Source organism: Abramis brama (genome assembly GCF_963993115.1).
Source record: "Abramis brama genome assembly, chromosome: 15".
Classification (NCBI taxonomy): Eukaryota; Metazoa; Chordata; class Actinopteri; order Cypriniformes; family Leuciscidae; genus Abramis; species Abramis brama.
In genome coordinates, this window is record NC_139977.1 from 26,482,005 (window position 1) to 26,506,793 (window position 24,789).

At 36.0% G+C, this 24,789-nt stretch overlaps 2 protein-coding genes across 47 annotated transcripts in view; one reads left to right on the forward strand and one right to left on the reverse strand.

Moving 5' to 3' along the window:
• The window catches only part of cast (calpastatin), a 38,908-nt gene extending 18,046 nt beyond the window's left edge, over positions 1 to 20,862 (forward strand). For 5 of the 46 annotated variants that reach the window (XM_084137720.1, XM_084137731.1, XM_084137742.1 and 2 more), the window contains 31 exons: positions 3,345 to 3,407; positions 4,347 to 4,505; positions 4,918 to 5,046; positions 5,415 to 5,519; positions 6,632 to 6,676; positions 6,782 to 6,877; positions 7,492 to 7,572; positions 8,552 to 8,602; positions 10,289 to 10,372; positions 10,996 to 11,073; positions 11,151 to 11,264; positions 11,395 to 11,502; positions 11,971 to 12,087; positions 12,269 to 12,367; positions 12,452 to 12,499; positions 13,276 to 13,326; positions 13,479 to 13,529; positions 13,899 to 13,973; positions 14,571 to 14,627; positions 14,815 to 14,901; positions 15,018 to 15,134; positions 15,269 to 15,382; positions 16,037 to 16,153; positions 16,243 to 16,347; positions 16,781 to 16,873; positions 16,959 to 17,012; positions 17,643 to 17,768; positions 17,861 to 17,944; positions 18,577 to 18,609; positions 18,950 to 19,055; positions 19,670 to 20,862. In XM_084137720.1, the coding sequence (XP_083993846.1) occupies positions 3,345 to 3,407; positions 4,347 to 4,505; positions 4,918 to 5,046; positions 5,415 to 5,519; positions 6,632 to 6,676; positions 6,782 to 6,877; positions 7,492 to 7,572; positions 8,552 to 8,602; positions 10,289 to 10,372; positions 10,996 to 11,073; positions 11,151 to 11,264; positions 11,395 to 11,502; positions 11,971 to 12,087; positions 12,269 to 12,367; positions 12,452 to 12,499; positions 13,276 to 13,326; positions 13,479 to 13,529; positions 13,899 to 13,973; positions 14,571 to 14,627; positions 14,815 to 14,901; positions 15,018 to 15,134; positions 15,269 to 15,382; positions 16,037 to 16,153; positions 16,243 to 16,347; positions 16,781 to 16,873; positions 16,959 to 17,012; positions 17,643 to 17,768; positions 17,861 to 17,944; positions 18,577 to 18,609; positions 18,950 to 19,048 (2,640 nt within the window). In that variant the 3' untranslated portion in view covers positions 19,049 to 19,055; positions 19,670 to 20,862. The remainder of the gene's footprint in view (positions 1 to 3,344; positions 3,408 to 4,346; positions 4,506 to 4,917; positions 5,047 to 5,414; positions 5,520 to 6,631; positions 6,677 to 6,781; positions 6,878 to 7,491; positions 7,573 to 8,551; positions 8,603 to 10,288; positions 10,373 to 10,995; positions 11,074 to 11,150; positions 11,265 to 11,394; positions 11,503 to 11,970; positions 12,088 to 12,268; positions 12,368 to 12,451; positions 12,500 to 13,275; positions 13,327 to 13,478; positions 13,530 to 13,898; positions 13,974 to 14,570; positions 14,628 to 14,814; positions 14,902 to 15,017; positions 15,135 to 15,268; positions 15,383 to 16,036; positions 16,154 to 16,242; positions 16,348 to 16,780; positions 16,874 to 16,958; positions 17,013 to 17,642; positions 17,769 to 17,860; positions 17,945 to 18,576; positions 18,610 to 18,949; positions 19,056 to 19,669) is intronic. The other 41 variants (XM_084137751.1, XM_084137752.1, XM_084137754.1 and 38 more) reach the window with 12 other exon arrangements.
• Positions 20,863 to 22,041: 1,179 nt separating this feature from the next.
• Positions 22,042 to 24,554, reverse strand: LOC311097833 (E3 ubiquitin-protein ligase RBBP6-like). Its single transcript, XM_084137758.1, has 4 exons — positions 24,021 to 24,554; positions 23,689 to 23,787; positions 23,012 to 23,583; positions 22,042 to 22,821 (listed from the first exon to the last, which is right to left on the reverse strand). The coding sequence occupies exons 1-3, from the start codon at positions 24,178 to 24,180 to the stop codon at positions 23,540 to 23,542; spliced, it is 303 nt and encodes a 100-aa protein (XP_083993884.1). The 5' UTR covers positions 24,181 to 24,554; the 3' UTR covers positions 22,042 to 22,821; positions 23,012 to 23,539.
• Between the last annotated feature and the right edge of the window lie 235 nt (positions 24,555 to 24,789).

Consider the following 24,789-nt stretch of genomic DNA (forward strand, 5'->3'; position numbering starts at 1 on the left):
TCATGAGTTTTGTTAAAGGATAGATTCATTCCATGGGGAAACTACTGGAAAATACCTATAGACTGAAAGTTTTTCCTGTTCAGTAGTGCAGTTGAGGGAGTTATTGGGATGTAAGAAAATGCTAATGTAGCTTACTTATATTTACAACAGTTGTTATGCTATAAGGGTGTGTCTACAGATTCAATGTGCGACTCCACCAAATATGCTTCTTCAATGGGATTGTGTTAGAAGAGGGCAGTGGCTCGGAGGCTAAAACAGGTTGGAGAGGACCAACCGTTGCGTAGTTTGTACCTAACCCATGTACCTAACCCGTGATTGAGGCATTGTTGTGTGAAGGATCCATGTGTGAAAGTTAGATTGTCCATCAGGAATTTTGACTATCATGAAATTGAGATGACAATGTGAGCTCATAATTTGACTGGACTGGACTGAGTCATGTGTGTATTTTGGGGGGTGTTGGCATTGTCTATGATAACGACAACAGCAAAACCTACCCTAGACAATTTGAATCACCACAGAAAAAGAAAAAGTCGTAATCATCTGTTGTGGTTACATTAAGATCCTGTGCTATGTTTAGTTCTGTTTTTAAGTGCAGTGAATCAGCATCAAATTAATTTTGATTCTTCTGCACACACACAGTGTCCTATTGAATAGTACCTTCCCTGTGTTTACCCATATGCTTACCCATAATGCTTTTGTGTTTTTTATTGCTGAGCGTGCATAGTGTTTACCTGACTAAAAGCCACGTATCTAGGTGTTTTCTTGCATGCAACGTTTAGCTCTACACCCATGCTCATTCAAAACTGTACTCACACTATAGTTCTCTTATGGGTTTCCACCTTTTTTTCTGTTGTATTGTTGTTAAATGGGTTGGGTTATTAGGTTATCAGCCAAGTATTTCTAAATGTGCTCTGCTATGCTTTCAAGAGTTTTGCCCATCTAATAAGAATTAGTGGTTTTTCGTGTTGTTGCTCATGTATCTTTATTTAGTGGCACAGGGAAAGAACACTGAGGCTACCTTTACACTGCAGGTCTTGATGCCCAAAAAGCGACTCTTATCCGATATCTGCATTTGCACTATAAGCTTGGCGAAACAACTAAAGGTAGACGTGGTGACCTGGAAAAGCTTAAAAGGATGAAAGATGAAATGCTAAAACAAGCTTTTGCTTTACACACCATCTTTGAAGGTCAGCAAAACATGGGGTTGAGCCTTCGTCCTCCATTTTGCCACTGGACAAAAGAGTCATGTGATCTTGGTTGGTGTCCACCTGAGTTGATGTCATTTGCCGTGGTCGTTTTTTTTTTAAATTACGCACAACTTGCATTGTCTGGGGAATATCCGATCTGTATGCTTACATATCCGATTCATATTAGATTTATTTCCACATATGAGTGAGGCCTGTGCATGTGCTTTTTTCCTCCTTACACATTCATGGGTCATATCTGTGCCACATGGGAGGACAAAATTGGAATTGGGTCACTTGAACCATGTAATGTAAATGTAGCCCGAGTGTTGATGTACACTAAAGACATATCTTATTTGGGGGCAAATATTTGACAGTCAAATTACAGCACAATGGCTCTAACTTTAGCTTCAAAACTCCCTGACAATCCCGTGAGCCCTTTTTCATATAAGATGTGGTAGAAGTGGCAGCCTAGTGGTTAGCGCATATGCTCTGATATGTGGTGCTGTTCTAGGTTGAGAGTTTGTGTCTGGCTCGTTTAATTTTCTTATTCATTTCTCCTCTTTTCCCATCATTTTCTTCTTGCCTATGAGGGTAAAAAAAAATATATTTACAACAACATAATTTATTGTAATAATTAATATAATAATTCTGAAAATATTATTGTTGTTATTATAATAATTATATAACGATAATAATATTTTGCATTGTAATAATAATAAGTATAATTATATATTTGTATTTATTGTTTGATGATTACATCCAATAAATTTAACTTTATAAAGTAAGACTGTATAATGCTTGATGCTTTGTTTTTTTATTATTATTATTATTTAAAATGATTTGATTATTAATAATAATAATAATAATGATATTTAAATAATATAAAAATTAATTGGATTTAATTAAGCATAAGCAACATGAATAATAATAATTATTATTATTTTATAATAGTATTATTATTATTATTATTATTATTAAAAATATATATTTATTCCTTAACTAATTTATCCAATAAATTAAAGAACTTTAAATAGTTAGAAAGAAATGATCTTTTAAAATCTTTTTAAAAGCTTCCTCATGACAACCATGGAGAATGTTTTCTGTGAGTCAAGTAGGTCATGTAGGACAATGTGACCACAATCATAAGATATGTTTAATTTAGAGTTATGTGGAATTTGATTTAGGACCAATGAGATTTCACAGTGTGTAAGGTTATTTATACATTTAGTGATAGACGAAATGTCCTGTCGCTAATCGCTTGCTGAGGTCACTGAGGACAAAAACCTCAGATTTACATGGAAGAGCTTTAATCACATGAACAACGCTGATGTTTGACTGTATCCTCATCTCTGGTTCTTTGTATTTCATCATCAGCAATCCACCCTCTATCAGTACATAACCTAAAACCTGCTGAGCTTGTTAGAAGACTTTAAGGAACATTGAAGCAGTGAATCTACATGCAGGGTGCTCCTTTTATTTCTCTTCCGCCTAGAAGGATTGTGAACATGTAAAGGCCAAAAGAAAAGCAATCCATCAGCTGTTACCATTTTACCCTTGAACAACTGTCACTGTAATAAATAAATGGCACGTCTGTGTTTTAAGGTTAATTTAAAGGTTTGGAGGACCACATACAATGAATGGCTAGAAGTGATTGCTGTGGGTGGTGGTTTGGTGGTTAATAGTCTTGTTTGGTTATAAAAAGCCCTTATTTAAGATGCAATCTGTGAACTGGTAGAGCTACTGAACTACTTAGTCCTTACATTAAAGATCAGTTAGGATTGTTATTGCTTCAGAGTTTTTGATTTATCTAATAATGATGCATTATAATGCTGATTTGAAATGCACCTTGCAGTTTGCATTTGGTACTTTGCATTTTGGCCCGCATTTGAAATAATGCACACATATTTAAGTGTGTTTGATAATGTGTTCACTGGGTTTCTCTTCCCTCTGATTCAGCATGACCTTATATTTTGCGCTAAACTCATGATTTGCATGTGATTCTGGCTGTTTTTAATGTAGCGTGGTCAGGTCAAGTAATGAGATCAATAGTGCAGTGCACTTATGCATGCAGCAATAATGCTTTTTCGTAATAAAGTAAATGCATTTCCTTTTCTCAGATACTCAACCGTCCTCTTTCTGTCTCTCTTCTCATTGCAGTCTCAGCACGTCACACCCACCCCAACATCTCAGGTCTCCTCAGCGAAACCTGCACAATATGAGGTAAAAATCTTCATCCTTTTCAGTCATTTACTCCATTTATTCACATTCGCTCATTCATTTGTCTGATGGAAAGACTACATTCCACTCTACAACTTTATCAACCCATGGCATCTACACTGGATGTTGGTAGTCGTCTGCTTTTTACTCCTTTGAAGTATGCAGGTATCTGTACTGTTCTGTTAGAGACGCTACTGTGTTTTTAAGAGGTGTGGTGTCATTGCTGAATAGAGAGCTGGGATAAGTCTTCCACCTATTCAGATAAAGTGTTTATTGCTATTCCTTTCAGTTGAAATGCAGACTGTGTAACAAGCTTTTTCTGATGAACAAATTAAGGCTACTTGCCAGTACAAAAGTCTCCACCACAATACTAGGGTGTTGTGGGTGGCTGTTGCTAGGTTGCTATGTGCTTGATTTAACAAGCACCAACATTAAAAGCTACAAGAGGGCCGAAAATAATCACTGCATAGAGATAAAAATATAAAGAAGTCTTTATACACTCCTTTGTTTGTATGGACTCTAGAGAACTTTGTTGGTTGATTTTGAGACTTTTTGGTTGTTTTAAATGTTTTAATTTTTCTCGTGGTTATTTGTTGCCTTTGGACAGAACATGTTTCTGCTTGGGATATTTGGTTGTGGCAGGACATGGTGTCTCCCATGAGAGGCGTCTATCCTATGACTCACTTTCCTGAATCTAGTTACAGCTGGAGTTTGCTTTTGATTTACTTCGAACTGCTGTTTGTGTGATTGTTATAGGTATCGCTCATCCCCAAATCCCCTGGCTAACAAGTAACTCAGACTGAAAACAAAGATTACTAGCAAGACTAGTTGATACCATCAATAGTAGTTTCCATCAATAAAACATGGAATAACCCAAAAAGTAATGTGTGTGTGACACCTTAAACATGATATATGATTGACATTCTAACATCTGCATTGTAGAAAGGACCTGTGCAATCCTCCACTGCATCTGCAGCTGTTAAACCCGGCACCAGCCCTGCAACCCCAGCAGTTTCTTCAGTAGCTCCATCTACTGTGGGAGCTGCAGGCGGTGGAGGCTCTACCGCCACTCAGAAAGGACCTTCTCAAGTCACGCCACAGGTAGACACCACCCGTCTACTGGATTTATTGGACTTTTGGGCTTGTTCACACCTTCCTCACGCTGGTTTTCATCAGGGTCATACTGCACTGTCTTTTTCTTAAACACCTAATCCTTTCTATCCTACTCAATCTTGCTTTCATTCTTGGTTAACATTTTTTTGGTGAATACTAACACACTTTTGGGTTGTTTCTGGAAAACATCTTCATTATCTTAATCTGGAAAACATCTTTAGGACCACTTGTTGCACAAACGTCTCTGTCTAATGGAGATGGTGCTTTTCGTCTGTTCTTTGAGTCTCAACGCTGACCACATTCATGACTTTCTGGGTGCCGCCTCGAGAAACATCATCTCATCTCATCTTCATATTTAAAAGTGCATAATGAGTATCTCACTCCGGCATGCTGATTGCAGGCCACAGTCTCTAAACCCACACCTGCGTCTTCGGCTAAAGTCCCAACTGCGAGCTCCGCTACTGGACCTGCTGGAACGACAGGTGGAACAGGAGTGAAGCCCACAGACCCTGTGAAAGACAAGGCCCAGGTACACCAATGCACATCATTCATTGGAGTCTCCTTATTCTTCTGCAAAACAAGACTTGGATCAACATGCCGCTTATGATGTCCTCTTCTGCACACCATTTATTGCTGCTTTTACTTCAAGAATTCTCTTTGGATGGATAGTCCTGCCTTAGCAATGTCTCATTCTCTGATCACCATGTTATTCATCTTTCACACAAATGTATGAGTTGCATCATTGCACTTCTGAAAAGATATGACAAGAGGTCTTATCTTTCTGTTCTTTTCCTCTCTGGATTTGCTTTGGCTGCACAATTGCTTTATCTCATTTATTATCATCATGTGAAAGTTGGTATTAATACTCGGAATATGTGGCACGTATTCTTCTGATAGAGTACAACCGTTCCTTCATCCAAACCGGGACCCGCTAAAGTGGATCCGGCTGTTGGGAAGCCCTCAGCCACTGCTGGTGTCCAAAAGCAAACAAGCGCCCAAAAGGTACTTATGGAATGACAGAGGATCATCGGGAGTGCATCAAAATTACGTCAACATTCTTATTTTAACCTCCAATTCTCATGCTAAAAGTACAAAGAGATTTGTGCTTGAAAAGAAGCAACCAGCATTTCTTAATGGAATTTAAAAGGTTTTTTTTTTTTTTTTTTTTTTTTTTTTTTTATGATTAACGATTATGTTCAGGCCCATGCATAAACTCATGTTAATGCATTTCAAATCATCACTGAACATAACTTCGGGATGTAAAGCCACTCACGCTGGTCGAAATAGAACACGTGTACACTACCATTTAAAAGTTTGAGGTCAGCAAGATATTTGAATTGTTTTTGAAAGAAGTCTCTTATGCTCACAGAGGCTGCTTTTATTTGATCAAAAATCCCGTAAAATCATTAATATTGTGGAATATTATTCAAATTTAAAACAAGTCCATTAAGAAAAATTATAAATCATATTAGATATCATTCGAATATGCTGATTTTCTGCTCAAGAAACATTTATTTTCATCAATGTTGAAAGTTGTGCTGCTTTATATTTTGGTGAAAACTATGATGCCGTTTTTCAGGATTTTTTAGTGAATAGAACGTTTATTTATTTGAAATGGAAATCTGTCTTTACTGTCACTTTAAACTTCAATTTAATGTGACCTTGCTAAAAAAACAAATATTTCTAATAAAAAAAATCTTACTGACCCCAAACCTTTTAACAGTAACTGTATAATGGAAAGACATCTATGAAAATGATTCACAGTGTTTCTATTTAAGCATTTTTTTCCCCAAGATTTTTGGCTAAAATTGGTATGAATAGAGAAAGTGTATATTTTAGCTTCTGTGACTGGTCACCATTTCTTTTACTGTAGGTTTTGTAAAAATGTTATAACTACTTTTTTCCCTATTTTAAATTATCATATATACCATGGGATATACCATATCTCTCCACAGCATGTCAATTTAATACAACAGTTTAGTGAGAAACATATGGTCATCTTACATGGATGTCTTGGGAATTTATTGAATAATACCTTGGAATGTTTCAGTACTGGAGCCAGTCCAGGTACGTCAGTATGGAGAATAATAGAGTAATTTTGCTTTGGGCTGCAGGTGCAAGTGGAAGTGGGGCCTCCAGGAGCTAAAGTCAGTACGGAGGTTAGTATACATGCTAAGTTTATCTTTGTGGCTTTTTGTTGTGTGGTCATCAGAGATTCTGTGTCTTAAAAAACATTCCAATGTGTTTATTTTGTGTGTGTGTAGGAAGTAGATCCGTTTGATGCCCTGTCTGGCACTTTACCTTCATCAGAACCTCTTGCTCCTAAAGTCCCAACATACACTGGACCAGAGGTCAAAGAGGTAATGCAGGGGTGTAGATATTTGACTGATGTCTATTTAAAACTTAAAGGGAAAGTTGTCCAAAAATGAAAATTCTGTCATCAGTTACTCACTCTCATGAAATCTAAGCAATTTCTGGCCCTCCAGTGAAAGTCTATTCACTCAGTAAAATTCTTACTCTTGAAAACGTTCATAAAGAGAATGTGAAAGAAATCCATATGAATTGAGTGGTTAAATCCAAGGCTTCTGAAGAGACTCGATCACTTCATATGATGAACAGATAAAGCGATCATGTCTCCTCAGAAGACTTGGATTAAACCGCTTGATTCATATGGATTTCTTTCACAATCTCTTTATGAATGTTTTCAAGCGTCAGAGTTTTGGGTGAATACCGGCAGACATTTACTGGATGGCCAGAAATCATTTAATATATTTGAATTTGTGTTCCGAAGATTAAAACGAAAGTCAGGTTTAGAAAGACATTAGGGTGAGTAATTGATGACAGAATTTTCTTTTTGGGGAGAATTAACCCTTTAAGCAATTATCTTAGCACGTGTTTGTGAATGCTGATTGTTTAACAACCTGTATTTTGCTATATGTGTGTGTTTTCTAATGGAGTGTGTTGCATGTCTCAGCTAAGTGTAAAACCAGAGACAGCTTATTTATCTGGTGTGAGAGATGACACACTTCCGCCCGGATACAGAAAGGAAGACATGGTCAGTTGGCGATCATACATATTCTTAACCTCTTTCTTTTTCTATTTCTTTCATCTTATCCGTAATTAAAGGGATAGTTCATCCAAAAATGAAATGTTATTTCAAACCTGGATGATTTTCTTTCTTCCACTGAACACAGAATGAGGATTTTAAATGAAAACTTTTTTTTATACACTTACAATTAATGGGGACTGAGGCTTTCAAGCTTCAAAAATGAACAGAAAGGCACCAAAAAGCATAATAAAAGTAGCCTAAAGAAAGACTTATTCCACGTCGTCTTAAAGGTATAGTTCACTCAATTACTCATTCTCATGTTGTTCCAAACCCATATGACATTTTGTTCATCTTTGGAAGAGATTTCTGTCCCTCCATTGAAAGTCTATTCACCCGAAATTCTGTCAGTACAAAACATTTATAAAGAGATTGTTAAATAAATCCATATGAATCGAGCAATTTAATCCAAGTCTTCTGAATAGACTTGATCGCTTTATCTGATGAACAGATCTAATTTAGGCTTTTATTCACAAAAACATTGATCAAATAAACATTGATGTCTTGACACTTCAAGAACCAAATCTCATTGGTTCTTGCGGATGCTCGATTGTTTATCACAAATATCTTCGTTTGTGTTCTGAAGATGAACAAAAGTCTTATGGATTTGGTGTATGAGGATGAGTGAATGATGACAGAATTTTCACCTTTGGGTGAAATATCTTTTTAAGCCATTCGATTGTTTTTTTTTTTTTTTTTGAGTGAATTTAAACAATCATTCCTTCTCTCTCCCCACATTCCTGATTTGTTTCCCTTTTTATAATACCTCCATCAGTCCTGCTTTTTTATTATATCTCACTGATGTTTGGAGTATGTTTTTAGTATGCTTCTGACTGTCTAATCCAAAGCATTTATTTTTAGAGGAGCATGTTTTTCAGTCTTTTTTCAGTGGGTTTTGAGTCTAACCGGTGTTAATTTATATATTCAGGAAAAGAAAAAACCTACTGGAGTTCCTGAGAAGCCTAAAGATGTTCCCAAGGTAGGAGAGTTGCGGAGGCTTTAACTGTCAGTGTGTTCAGTGAGCTGTTGTTTTTATCTCTTTTCTTATCATGTGACTTCCATTCTTCTAGTTAACACAGGTTTGAAGTCTCCAGTGTTTACTTGCCTACTTCCTAGCACAACATTATTGCTATTGCTGTCACACTGTTATTGTCCCATTCTTCCTGCGTAATTAGCGTAAACATATGTTTGGTGTTCTTACCCTCAATATAATGCTGATTAATTTGGAAAATTAAAAATGACAGTAAGTAATTGGCATAATACACACCCAAACCATGTCCATACAGGGGCTTATACATGTATGTATGTATATATACTACAATTCAAAAAAGTTTAAAAAAAAGAAAGAAATTATACTTTTTTTTCAGCAAGAAAATAATGCATGAAATCAATCAAAAGTGACAGTAAAAACATTTTACATTTTTACAAAAACTTTATATTTCAAATAAAATTTCTTTTAAAATGTATCAAAGAATCGTTTGATATGCATTTCAGCTGTGCAGCTGAATCATTTCAATGAACTTATTTAAAGGAGCTGTATGTAAGATTGTGGCCAAAACTTGTACTGCAATCACTTTCAAATTACTGTATAGAGCGGTGTATCCCCTCCCCCTTCCCCTGACTCGAGGTTGCCAGATAGGCTGCAGGATCCAGCACGAACGTTTGTAGCTACAGCTGTGGTAACTAGAGCAGAGCTGGCAACCCGGATGCTGAAACACTACTGACTTTGTGATTGGTAGATAGGTGGAGGGTGGAGCATCAGGCTCAAACACAAGATGACAACATCAACATCAGTTGAGGGCTGCAACTTCACTTTTTAAATGACAATATCCTGGCCGTACTACTGTTGTCAGTGATATAAGTATTTGAAATGAACATGATTTCTTAATGTCTAGTGACATATCAGGGCCATTTTATGATTAATTGAAATACATTTCTTACATACAGCTCCTTTAATAATCATGATTTCTGCATGAAAACATATGCTTGCAATATGCACGGTTACTGAATGAGGCCCATGTTACACCCAGTCATATTGTCTATGACATGTCTCACTGTTATTGTCCTTGTCCCACTGATATTCACCTATGTCTTACCTTTGTTCTTCCTATCTCACTGACAGACTCTTTCTCTGTCTGTATTTTAGTGCCAAATATTTAGCTTGATTTAAGGGTGTTGGCTAGCAAACAGAACCAAACACAAATTCATCACTCATTCACTTTTGATTGTTGCTCAATCAGCTTTACCACACACACACATAACCTGTGCTGCATTTCACTTATTATACCATATGGCATAATGATATAAAGATATATGCCATTATGCCAAGTTGTTTTGCTAACGCCCATCGCCCACCCTTCAGTTCTCTGAATATTATTATCACGTCTCACCATTTTGTCCAGCTTTTCCCTCAGATTATCCAGCTGCTGGTTGTTTTATAAGTTAGTGTGTGAACGCAGTGTGTTATTAAGCTCTTGGTATGCAGAGGGTGTGCCTGTACTTTTCCTGTCATGACACATGCTGTTTGTTATTCCCCCGAAATTTAGCTTGGGGCTCCCTCTAATGGTCTTTTCTAGAATTACATTATCAATATATTATTTTTGACCTTTTGTGCACAATTCTGTTTTGTCTTTTTTCATTTACGTGTGCTTGTTTTTTCTGAAAGCCTATGAGCACAGACGATGCGCTGGAGTCCCTCTCGGTTGGGTTTGTGTCTTCAGCTCCAACTGCTCCTAAGAAGACAGATGTGGTGAGTAGCCTATCCTGACAACAGTTTGTCTTTTTGCTCAAGTCATGGGTTTTCAAAGTTTTTCATGCCATACAAGACCCTCAGTTATGATAATCCCCTTGTGAGGGAATTTTATTTCAATTAAAATATAAAGCCAGTTTCATTTTTATAGTCTTAAATTTATTTTATTTTTTTAAATATTACATGGAAAATATGAGCTATTTTATATTTGTAACTTATTATTAACTGTAATTATTATGTTAATAGCTTAATATTATGAATAATAATATTTTGTATTATTATTGTTAGTATTTAGTTATTATTAAAACAATTGTTAAAATTAATATTAAGTAAAAAAAATACAAAATATCTTCCGCTATTATATTTTATTTGATCATTTTCTGTGTACCCTAGCACCATTGGGAAAATAGTTGCGCATAGGAAATATTTGCTATTTTTGGTTTTTAACATAGTATTAATTTTAATTATTTTAATAACTAAATAAACATAAGGATTATTTTTAAGAATATTAGCCTATTATATTATTAAATCATATTATTAAATCCCTGGCTTAAGTCATATCAGATCATTCGGCTGTATATGCATAGTCTTGACTTGTTTGATATTTATTGGCTGTTTTTCAGAAAACTGAAACAATAGGAGCAGTCGATGTTCGTTCGGCTGGCATGTCCAACTTTGCTCCCCCTCCACCCTATCAGCAGGTAACAGCATTTAAAACACTGCGACAATAACATTAGCATGTCTAAAAGCTAAAGCGTGTCTCTGTCTCCTTGAGCAGAAACAACCGGCGACATCTCAACCTGCTACTGTAACCAAGTCATCTGCTCCACCGGCTGACAAGAAAGCCAAACTAGATATCCACACACAATCCTCTAAACCAAAGACAGATGAGGTAAAGTCAAGTTCAACCCAATACTTTAATGAAATAATGTTCATTGCATATTTTAAGGATTTGATATTTCAGATAAGTCAATGTATTTTTATTCAAAATAAATTGAAATTGTGTCCATTTTCTATTCTAGTCAGACAGCTCCATGTCGCTGGACGCTCTCAGCGCTTTGGGTGACACACTGGGCGCTCCAGAACCACCCAAAAAATTGCCTGAACTCAAACCTGGGCAGATAGTTGATGTAACAGTTCTGTTTATTCTTTCAGAATTCTTATTAGATTCTTATTATTATTTGTTTATTAAAGCATTAGTATAGAGTATTTTTGTTTTGTTATTCTTTTATTAATATTTTGAATTAGCTTTTAAAATATTTTTTGTTGTTGTTTTTTCATATTCATTTTAATTGATTTTTAGTCATTTCATTACGTGCTTTTTGTCATTTTATTAGTTTTTATTTTTTATTTTTAAAAATTATTATTTAATTTTTTTCAGTTTTAGGTTTTATTTATTTCCAGTTAATAATATTTGTGTTTCAACTTAAATTTATTTTAGTCTTTTGCCAAGGCACCATTTAGTTTAAGTTCTTCAACTAATATTTATATTTTTTCAATTAACAGAAATGTTTTTATTAGTTTTAGTAAATGATAGTAACCCTGTAAAGAAGTACTCGTTTTCTGTATTTTTTAATCATCTGCATGTTTTTGAGCAGGAGAAGAAACTGACATCCGAGAAGGGCGTTCGTGTCGGGGAGAGAGACGACTCACTCCCACCAGCTTACAGATTCTCAGAGGAAGAGCTCAAGAAATATCCCCCTCCTAAAAAAGAGGTCAGACATTGAATACAATCTACAAGAGATTTCGAATCTGTGTCTTCTCTTATTCTTATTTAGTACTTTACATCATTGAGAATGTTTACTTTTGTGAGGAGAAATGGGTTGTATTAATGGTGTGTTGTGATTGGCTATTGTCACTGGATGCTGTGTTCTGATTGTTGGATCTCTCTCTTAGCCATCACTGAACACAGATGATGCACTAGACATGCTTTCCGAAGGTTTCACGACCCCTGCGGCAGCACCTGTTGTTAAGGCCTCTGTTCCTCCTGCACAGGTAATCATTAAAGTACAATATTACATTATGTAATGCTTATAATGTACATTTGAGTAGTTAAACATTATTAATTTGTTTAATCAGGAAAAGAAGAAACCTGATGCGGTTCCTGAGAAGACTAAAGATCCTAAGGTAGGAAAGCTGTTTCTGTGCTGTGTTGTTTTTAGACATTTGTAGTCACATGCAGTGTTGGGGTAAAGCATTACAAGTAACGCGAGTTACATAATCAGATTACTTTTTTTCAAGTAACTAGTAATTACGCAAAGTAACGCAAGTTTCCCATGCATTGACTGACACCTCTCGTCTCTCCATGTTGAGAGAAATCAGGAGTAAGTGAAGAGGTGTTGTGTGTGCTGTGTGAACATGATGGTTATTGTAGTTCTAGACTAAATGCAAGCATGCATTTACTCATCTCACTTGCACAAAAACAGATTCAGTATTCCTCAAAATGAATTTTAAAAAATTCTAACTATTTGTTAAATAACAAAAATATACTTTATGTATTTAATCTCACTTTATTAACTAATCTTTGCTCAACTCAACCACGCTAGTTTAGATAAACATCACATTTGTGTCTCTTCTCCTGCATCCTATGCTTCTGCAATCCAGAATGGCAGCACGGCTGAAAGGTTTGTTTGAGCTGCGCTCTCTGCTGTACAGGAGTGAATTTGCATTTCCTTCAGCCCGAGGCTTATTCGTTTCACTTTTGGTGTGAAAGGGCATTTACATTTGCCAAAAATAGACATTTTTGTTATTAAAAAATAATAACGAGTAACGCAATATCCCCAACACTGCTCACGTGTCGTTAAAGCCTCTGTTGCTCCTCAAAAAAAGCTGATAGTTTATAAAAACATAACATTAGTTAACATTCAAACAGTTGTTTAACCACTGGACATTTTCCAAATCAGGAAACAAAGAAGCCTGCTGCGGTTCCTGAGAAGACTAAAGACGTTCCCAAGGTAGGAAAGCTTTCTGCGCTGTTGCTTGTAGCCTTTTGTTCTTCCTTGTGTGTGATTATTTTATGTTAACATAACAGTAACAAATATTATTGCATTATATAGGTTTAAGCATTCAAATAGTTCTTTAACCACTGGTATTTTTTTTAAATCAGGAAATAAAGAAGCCTGCTGCGGTTCCTGAGAAGACTAAAGACGTTCCCAAGGTAGGCCTTTTACTGTCAGTGTTTATTTTGATATGATGATGACTGTACATTATACCACTTTTTACACTGAAACTTGCCCAAGAAATTGACATGAATTATTGATTTGATTTGAAATTGCTTTATTATTGGATAAGGAAGTGACCGAGGAGTGAGACATGATACTAGCACAGCTATGTATGAAATTGGCAGAATTTGGAAAATGGTCAATAGTACAGTACAGCGTACATAATAGAAATACATTTGATGACAGGATGCTGCGATTTAAGCAAGTTTTCCAGAATGCTTTGTAATAATGCAAATAAGTTAATGTTAGTGTTTGTCTTGCACATATTAACCTGCTTGCTTTCTGTCTTTCTAATCTTCTTTTAGCATAAAGGGGATGAATTATCAGCACTGGATGCTCTGGCTGGTGATTTTGTGGCTCCTGCAAAGTCTGCTTCTAAGGTACCATCAAATGCCAATAGCTTTGTTTCTATCCAAAGTTGTGAATTTAACTTTAAACATTTAAAATATTTGCGAGTAAAGCAGCGTTTCCATCCCATGTGTTCAAGAGAACAAAATCTCAACTTCCTGGGAAGTTGCCGCAAATTATCTGTTATAAAAATGAAACTTGCTGCAATCTGGGTGGCAATTATACCCAACCTTTTTAGTGACAGACTTTGGCTCAGTGACCAAACCAACATTTGAGATGCTGTGCAGTGAAACTGGTCCACTGGTTAGTCCAGTTATCCAATCACATCCTTTGTTGAGGGAAAGCCACTTGAGTCTTTAGTTGCGCATCGAGGGATTTATTCGGTAAATGTCGTCTTATTGGATAAAAGAAATGATTCGCCTCAATTGAGCACATAAAATTTTTTTTAATGCAAATTTATGCACATCTTGGCATTTTCATCCAGATTTTTTTAGCATAAAAATAGGTGGATGGAAACATGCTCGATTCAAATCTCAACTATTATTGCACTCTGTCCAGTATTTCCAGTATTTGTTTTCACTCAAAAGATAATAAATATTTGTTTTATATTATATTCTTGTATGCCGTAGGTTTCTTCGGCTGCTCCTATCCCTCCAGGCCCTCCGCAAAAACCACTGATAGACGAGGTATTGCAAATCCTTGACGAATAAAAAAAAAAGATGTATTCACATAAGTCACGGAAATATATGAAATTAAATTGGTCATATCAGTAGTATATATTGTTTTAATATTAGAACTGACATTCAGCTTTCTGGACCCTGTAGATTTTGATGTGGCTCTCTCTATTTCTCTCCTGCTCTCTCATATGCACAGGACCCTTTCAGTGCTCTGGGCGACACACTGGGTGCCCCAGAACCACCAAAAAAACAACCCGAACTCAAACCTGGGGACATTGTTCATGTAAGAGTCACGGCTCTTCTTTGATTTTTATTGTCTTTTACAAATTAAGATATGGCATAGATATCATTGCTACATTTCTTTGTACTTTTTTCAATAATTGAATGTTTTTTGAGCAGGAGAAGGACGTGACATCTGAGAAGGGTGTTCGTGTCGGGGAGAGAGACGACACACTCCCACCAGATTACAGATTCTCAGAGGAAGAGCTCAAGAAATATCCTGCTCCTGCGAAAGAGGTAATATGCTGTCACAGTTATTAGCATTAAGTGACATTGATCTTATTGTTGTTATATGTGTTGTGTCTCCTGGATGTGTGATGATTGGTCAATGTTCTTGTGATTTGATTGGTGGATGCTTTCTTCTGTCCCAGCCTTCTCTAGACACTACTGAAGCTCTGGATATTCTGTCTGGTGATTTTACCACCCCCACTGTCCCAACTGCTGCCAAGACCCCTGTTTGTTCTTCCTCTAAGACTCCTGTTAAGGTGAGACTCGTGAACATCCACATATAGTAGGAAACAAACAACTGTGATGTATTTGATGTCTTAATTGTTTCTCCTACATAGCAATTAAATGATTAAATGTCTGGGGTTGGTAAGATTTTTTAAATCTTTTTTTGAAAGAAGTGTCTTGTGCTCACCATGACTGCATTTATTTGATAAAAAATACAATAACAGTAATATTGTGAAATATTATTACAATTTAAAATAATGTTTTATTCCTGTGATGGCAAAGCTGAATTTTCAGCATCATTACTCCAGTCTTCAGTGTCACATGATCCTTCAGAAATCATTCTAATATGGTGATTTACTGCTCAAAAAACATTTCTTCTTATTATTATTAATGTTGATAGCAGTTGTGCTGCTTAATATTTTTGTGGAAACCATAATACAACCATGAATAGAACACCATTTATTTGAAATGGTACTCTTTTGTAACATTATAAATGTCTTTACTGTCACTTTTGATCAATTAAATGCATTCTTGCAGAATTAAAGTATCAATTTAAAAACAGAAAAAAAGAAAGAAATCTAACTGACCCCAAACTTTTGAATGGTAGTGTACTGTATGTTTAATATCTATAGCATCTCAATGTTTATTTATACCTCTCTCATCTCTCTTCTCATTCTGCTCTTTAGCCTTCAGGTTCAGCTTCTGATTTTGCTTTAGATGCTCTTGCTGGTGATTTTGTCGCTCCTTCTTCTGCATCTAAAGTTCAGTCTGCTGTCTCTGCCCCCCCACACCCTGACAGACAGGTACATTTCTAGTTTATCCATATTTTCACATATTATACATGTTCATACTTTCCTTTTATACTGATTTTCTCTTCTACTTTTTGGTGCAGTTGTCAGAAAGTACCTCATCAGCTTTGGATGCCCTCTCAGACACTCTGGGAGACATAAAAGCAGCCCCCGAGCCTGCCCCTGTCCCGCCTAAAGCCATCGTTAAGGTAACACACTTTTTAATAACTGTGTCTTTCCACTTTCCATACACTCAACTCTGCACCAAGCAGAATCAAGGCCGACTCACACCAAATCAGATGCGATTACATGACCAGCACTACTTATTTTTGTAATTGAAAAATGCCGTCACCATAAAACTACAACAACCGATTGTAGGACCTTGATCCTTGATCTTTTGATAAGAGTTTGATGCACTATGAAAACAAAACCATAACGGCACCCCAACTTCCTCTTCAATTCCAAAAAAACAAACATGTTTATTTGTTAAAGAGATCAATGCAAGATGATACACCAAAACTTGTGTTTCCTGGCATTGTGTGGTGCCTGCCGCTCTGCATATCCTTCCGTAGTATCCCAGTGTTAGGAAAAACTTGACTGAAGATTATGTTATTTATGTTGCTTTTTCTCTTCCCACCACAGGAAAAGGATATAAAGGAGGAGAAAGTGAGTAAACCAGGTGAGAGAGACGACACCCTTCCACCAGATCATAGGTTCAAAGAGGAAGGCCACAAGGTGACTTTTGCTTCTCCATTATGTTTCAAACTAAATATTATGTATTAAAACTAAAGATGTGACAAATTTTCCACTTGTTCTTCAGTCTTCTTCACAGGCATTTGAAGCCGCAAAGCCGAAAGACGTCAAACCAAAGCAGGTACTGATCATGATTTCCCCATGATTCTGAATAAACAACTAAATAAAATAATGTGTAATTTACTAGAGGTTGACAAAATGTTAATTTCTGCAGTCCATTTAATTTTTTTAAATTAATTTAAATGAATTGTTTTTTTTAAAGGCTTCAAAGAATGATTTAATGACTCGCTCATAAAGACTTCACTTGGTTCATTACTGGATGAATCCGTGTTTTTAAATGAATCTCTTGAATGATTCAATGACAAATACATTTTTTAACAGTCACTTGTTGCCATCTACTGGCATAACGATGTAATTGATACTATCTTTTTTGAAGCGTCATGTTACTTTCAAAAGGTGATTTGTTTATTTTGATCCGAACTATAAACTTTTATCCCAGTACTTCTGCGATCATTTGAATTATTGTAAGACAGAAATAATGATACCGTGTGGCTGAAAAGACTTTTTTTGTTTGTGAAGCTGTTTCATGAACTGCTCCCTCTGGCTGATCACATGGGTGTTTAATTTGAGATCGCAATCTTTTAACGATTAACCATGCAGCTCTAATACTGTATATACAACTTCAATAAACAATAACTAAAATTCTACAAATTTCTGTTTCATTTGACTGTTTTTTCTGTCCATCTCTCAGAAATCAATCGATGACACAACGGCCCTTGACATGCTGTCTAGTGATTTTTCTACAGTACCGACCATAAAGCCCTCTGCACCTGATGCCAAACACTTCACCCCTGAACCAACACCGCCAACCCATAAGGTACCACAAACAAACCTGCATAGATAACTAAACATCCCTCTAAATTCTTTACAAAAGTACTGTTTGATTATTTCTATTGTCTTTGTTTACAGGCATCAGGTCCAGTAATGGATCAGCTGGCAGGCAAATTGATTCCCAACCTGACCGACCCCAAAGCCAAAGACAGCAAACCAAAGGTAAGAATCAGACCACAGGTCAATTGTCATTATGGACACTTTTCACGGACCGTGGTGATGCATTTCCATGTATTTGTCACATTTTCATTTTTAAAACATTTAATATACATTTATAGTGCTATACATTATCTTGACAGTAAATGACAAAATCCAAATGAACGCCACTGCGAGGGTGTTTCTGAGGCAGTGATGGCAAATTTGACATCTTTCTCTTTTCTGACTTCTGTAATCAGTCTCTATATTTTTCCCTCTTTTTGGAAAAGTCATGGATATTTTCTTTTGCTATTGGAGCACATGGGAATTCAAATATTATATTTGCTGTCATCTCTTATTCACCACTATAGAAGTTTACCTAACTATGATGACTTCCGCTTCTGACAACCCCAGAAATGTGAAAAGGGTCCTTTATCTGGATCCTGATCATCACTTTTTTCACATATTCTGGACATTCTGTTCTTTCAGAAAAATAATGTTTGATTTCCCCAATCTTCCTCTGAAAAAAATATGTAGCGGGAGAAAATTAAAAGTAAAAAATCTGTGCATGCTATTACTGTATGAGCTTCAGGCTTTCCCCCCAGACCCTTTATACTGGTTCAAGCCAGTTTATATCAGGGGTCTCTATCTGATTACAGGCAAAGGGGGTCAAACCAAAGTCTAAGCCAAAGGTAGGTTCTATATGAATTGAAATGCATGAATTTAGTTCTTATACATTAGCTTTGGCTCATGAACGGCAGCATGGAGAAACACAAGCTAAAAATACCATTCGGTCACCATTCCATCAGCTGAAATGCAATCACATGGCTGTATATTTGCATATTCATCCAAACATCTGGCAGGTTTGCATTGTTTGAACACTGTGGCTGGTCTGATACTCAAAGGCTTTGCGTTTACAAACCGCTGAGGATCACTTAATTATTTCATTTGCACACATGTAGCCACCAACCATATGCTTGAAATGTTTGCATGCTTGGTTTGCATACTTAAAATTCTGATTTTGTGTCCCAGAAACAGTCAGTAGAAGATTCTTCAGCCATGGATCAGCTGCCCGGCAAAGTGAGCTCAGATGTGGTGCCTTCATCTTCCACGAAGGGCGGAAACAGATAGATTGCACGTCAGTGTCTTTACAAACTTCTTTGAATTTAATTTAGGTTTTTATATTATATTTACACTACTGTTCAAAGGGTATTACTGTATGGGGTCAGTAAGATTTTTTTTTTTTTTTTAAGAAATTAATATTTTTATTCAGCAAGGATGCATTCAATTGATCAGAAGTCACAGGAAATTCATTTATAATGTCAGGAAAGATTCCATTTCAAATAAATGCTGTTCTTTTGAACTTTCAATTCATCAGAGAATCCTGAAAAATATATATATTGCGGTTTGGTTTCCACAAATAATATTACGCATATAACTGTTTTATGATAATAATAAGAAATGTTTCTTGAGCAGCAAATCAGCATAGTAGAATGATCTCTAAAGGTCATGTGACACTGAAGACTGGAGTTTTCCATCACAGGAATAAATTAAGTTTTAAAATATATTTAAAAAGAACACAGTTAATTTAAAGTGTAGTAATATTTCACAATATTACGTTTTTTTACTGTATTTTTGATCAAATAAATGCAGCCTTGGTTGACATCTTACCAACCCCAAACTTTTGAATTATATTATATTATTTTCTGTTTTTAACTGTTTTTAACTTTATTCATGTGATTTATTTCTCAGATTTATGGTGCGTCTCCTCATCCCTAACACAAGAAACCATTAAAGGGAGCTGCTCGGACAAGAAATATATTTTATGTTGGACACGGAATAAAATGAAAAAAATATATAACTGCACAGAGACACTTAAACGTGTATTTTTTAGAGCCCCCCCCTCCTCTCTTCTCCTAAAGCAAAGCAAAAATAAATTGAATGATCTTTTGTCTCCTAGTGACCGATAGAACATGTATGTACAGCAAGCGCATGTATTGTTCTACTTTCGGTCATCTATTTTTGGTGTGGTGTTGTGATATAATTTTTCCCACAGTAAAAATATTATACCATATACTATTTTTTATTTTATTTTTTCCATCTTTAACTGGGGGTCTCTACAGTCTTCCGGTTCACAGACATGACCGTCTATTGCTGTTTGAGGATCGATTGAGGCGCTAGTAGGTTATGAATTCATCGTTTACAGTACAGGAAATCCTGTAAGGATTATGATTATGATGCCTTTTGAATGCTGTTGTATGTTTGTATGATGACACTAGTCAAAAAAAGGTTTGTCTGGGAGGTGTTTTTTCTCTGTAGTTTGTTTCCTCAAGTGCACTTACAAGGATGCTCTCGAAAATAACTGTAAAATTATTTTGCAAACACTAAATGATCCATTGGCCTGTTGTCATCACAAAAGCCTTGGGAAATAATTTGGACAATTTCATGTTTCACTGCTAAAGTTTTTTTCCACTTGATTTTTTGGGGTCAAATAAGAACTGTATTTTTAGAGCCACTAATAAATTTGCGGCTGTTGCGTTAGATGTGGTGGAAAAACTCAAGAGTCTTTCACTCAGCTCAGTTGTGTTGGTTTAAGGGCAACCACAACATTGCCATTTTGCTTAACATCAGGACTCGCTTTTTGACGCTTTAAAATGCTCGAATAGCTTCCATAGCTGACAGTAGAAACAAAAATATGACTTTTAAACCCAACAGTGTCTTCCATATTTTTTTGCTCATACAATCTTAAGCAGATCCAGACAGGCTTTTCTAGAGCGTTCAAAGATGTTGTGTACTATTAATTGTGGCAGGATGGTATTTTCAAGAAGGGATTTTTACTCTTAAAAAAATAAAACTAATAAAAAACATAAGCCCTTTTTGTTGGTTTTGTTAGTTTGGAATGTTCTGTTCTTTAAGTCTTTATGCAAATAAAGATGTAATGATGATGGGGCTCAGATACATTGTTTTTGGGTGTGTTGACGGTGTTTGCTTTCATTAGAACTGATTTAGTCCATCTTTATGTATGTTGTGATCAAACCAATGTAAATACACCCTACAGAAGGACAATGTGACGTTTCTGGAAGATTACAAAGCGTGCAAGGGACAGTGTTGACAATTCCGGGGTTTTTCCACTGGTTAAAGGTCACTCGGCCATTGGGCTATTTTGGGCAATCATTACATTTTTGGTTTGTTTCTCAAACAATTGCATACCTTCAGAACATTTGGCCTACGGAATGAGTTGAATGGGTTTATTTTATGACACCTTTGCATCCTCTTGAAATAAATTTGATGAAAGCCACCATTCTCTGCCAATAAATGGGCAATCTCAAGCGGGACATTTTTTTAATCTTTTTATTTGTGTTCCAAAAACATAAGGTAGGAGTAATAAAGCTTTAAAACAACATCAAGGTGAGTAAATAATTAGCCTATTGAATTTTCATTTTTGCGTAAACTGTGCCAGAGACAGTCGCTGAAAATAAGGTGTGAAGAAGTAAATCAACTAAAAAGATAAAAGTGCACCAATGATGGCGATGTATGGCAGCTTCTTAAAACAACTGATCAACGTTTCTACTGTGAATTTTAGTGCTTATTTTTAGACCACCAATTTATGAGATGCAATTTCTTGCCTTTTTTTTGTAGAATCTTAAGGGAAGAGATGACTTTATTGTTTTTTTAATTCATTTATCAGCAGCTGCCTATTATCTGCCAAGTTATTTCCATAGCCATGTGCTGATTTTTAAATCGGTTGATGCTGTTGGTTAATGTTTTACTGCAGCTTTGTCTTTTTCTCATCTGGCTTTCTCCATGTAATTTAATTTAATTGATATTGTTACGTGACATTGTTAGATTGGATGACGTCATCAGAACTTGCCATCCTTGGTGATTTGACGCACCTGGGTAAGGGTTATGTAACACTATATATAACTACAGTATATGTATAAAACAATAGAAGTGCAATTTCCCTATTTAGATAGATAAGTAAACATGCATGTGTGTGTGTGGTACTCAGGGAAACTGCCCAATTGGAACATGGAGACTGAAAGTCAAGTTTATCCTTCAGAGTATCTCCATGTATCCCAGTGGCAACACTTCTTTAATAAATCTATCATTATTTGCAATTGTTTCTATAACCTTTATTCCATTTATACAATATATAAACATAGTCAAACCAAAATTTATTCAGAAATCTTCAACATTTCTCACATTATCACAGTTTATTCGCTATAGTTTAGAAAATGGTAATACATTTTTTTAAGAAGAGTTATCAAATCAGTAGATATTTCACTGGTTTTGGCCATTCTTCTGTTAGACTGACTCAAAAAATGAATTAGGTTGAATATCTGCCTGCTGTTAAATATGTACACAATTAGATAATACCAATTTAGGTCAACCAATTACCAAGCAATGCTTAATTTTGTTCAGTCTGTGGTGTAAAAAGGTTGCATTAGCAATTAAAGAAAAAACACTTAAGCAAAACATAGTCAGGCCAAAGTGTATGAATAATTTTTGGTCTCAAATTTTTATACATTTTACTGGTGGTCCACTTTATGAATAATTTTTGGGTATAATATGTCAGTTTACTTTATTTTGCTATCTTCACTTACATGAACTATAGTGTCCTGCACCCACTAGTAAAAAATTATATCTGGTGTCTGAATAATTTTTGGTTTGACTGTTTTTATTTCTCAGTTTCTTGATGTAAGAGAGTTTGATGTTTCTCCAGCGCAGGACTGGAAGTCTCTTTCTCAGTATCGTGGTCTCTTCTGGTCTGTATTCTGGTCTAGAGTTTCCCTCTCACATCACGTCCCTTCTTTGATGGCACTAGATCTTTTGAGGATGAGGATGAGGATGAAGGCTGGTCCGGGAAGGGCAGCTTCTCTTTCTTCCCAAAAGGGTAGGCCGCACTAAACAGATCAAGCACAAACAAACGCAAACAGACGTTATCTACCATGATGGCGACTGTGAGATTTAAACAAACACTAGAATATGCACCAGGGCTAAGTACCCCAGAGAGCAACATCTTTATGACACTTCAATCCAAACACTGAAGTTCAATACAGTGCAGCAGAATGTATTTCTCATTTATTTCAGTACCTTTAGAAGCTGATCCAGTGAAACGGATGAAGAATCACCAATCTGCTGCTGAAATAAACATGAACACAAACAGGAGTTTACGTCTATGACGAGACACAAGGCATTTATTCAGGACAGTACTGAGGTCAGTCGAGATGCTTATCTGCAGAAAGCCAATCAAAATGAACACGCAGGGATCTTGAATGTCAGGGAATTAATACGTTTTATTGCATAGCGGTGCAGGAATTATACTGTGAATGAGGTTTATTCATACAAAATATGCATTTGAAATCTTACAATACTGCATACAGAATGAAAATATTATTTAAAACCATTGTGTAAGTGGAACTGGTCTTACCTTCGTCTGGAAACAAGCAAATGTATTTTCCTGATATTTTGATCAAAACATAGTCGCCCATGTGCCATATGTTATAAATAATAATACACATCAAAATGGGAAGACAGGCAAAAGTGCTCAAATATATCAATTAAAAACTTCACCATGGGGAGTTATTAGACTTATTAAACATGATCAATGCAACGGCTTTTCTACATACGGTTTTGAGGATCCACTTGATGGTTCAGAAAGATTACTGCAAACCAAAACACCAAAAAGTTCAAATGACTAAAACGCCAACGACAGACTGATGATTCTTCACATTACATGATGAAAGTTGTGTTCATGTCACGCGACTTACTGACAAATCCTTTGTTTGTGGGTTTCCGCCTAGCAGCAGGGATTTGTCTGATGATGACTGAGGTGTTGTTGGAGATGAGGGCTTCATCATCAGTGTATTCTGCCAGCAAAACACCAATAAGACCATTAGTTTCACTCTCTCTCCCAGACACACACACACACTGACAGAAAGTAGGCCACCATATAGTTTCTTTGAGCTCCATTAAGGTATTACACCACCACTGTCATAATAACGCTACAGTACTACAGCAGAAGATAAATTCATGTTTTTATTGAACATTTTCTAAAAGCATTAGTTGTGTTGTGAACTGATCTGTAGATTAATTCTCTTACCTTCACTCGTTTGTTCGCTGCTGATCTGCAGGTCACAGAGCTTCAGTCTCTCGTGCCTCATAATTCGGTGTTTCAGCTCTCTCAGGGTGATGTGAAGTCCTTCAAACTGGACCGTGTCGTGGGTGAGTTCACTTGGAAACTTATAATGAACACAAGGCATGTTGAGTTCTTGTGTTCAGATTCCACCACACAACAACTGATCAATCGATCGACTCAGATCAGCTCAATAATCGTCGAAATAGTCGCCACGGATGATTGTGGAGAATGATGCTGATGAGACGTTCAGATTTACAAAAAACATCAAAAAGAAGATAGCCTACTGATCAAGCGCGTTCATCTAAAATTCGTCATGACGTGCCTTGTTAAAAAAATCGTTTTTATATGGTGTTTTTCTTTAAATACTAGACTATAGTCTATGTTTTGTGTTTCCTAATAAAGCACTGAGGAAAAAACAATACTTTTGGGGAATTGTTTTGCATGCTGTTTTAGTTTAGTAGCCTAATAGTTGTGTCCTTGAGCTTCTAGACCCACACTAAATATTACTTTTGGCAAGCTATGTTAGTGGTGGGAATTGTGAATTAGCAAAGTTAATTCATTCATCAAACATTGCATATTTACGCCAATAGGTGGCGACAAATGGACGACAGTCTTACTAAAATCAGTGACCAACTGAGAAAAAGTAAACAAACTTCAACGATAGATAGATAGATAGATAGATAGATAGATAGATAGATAGATAGATAGATAGATAGATAGATAGATAGATAGA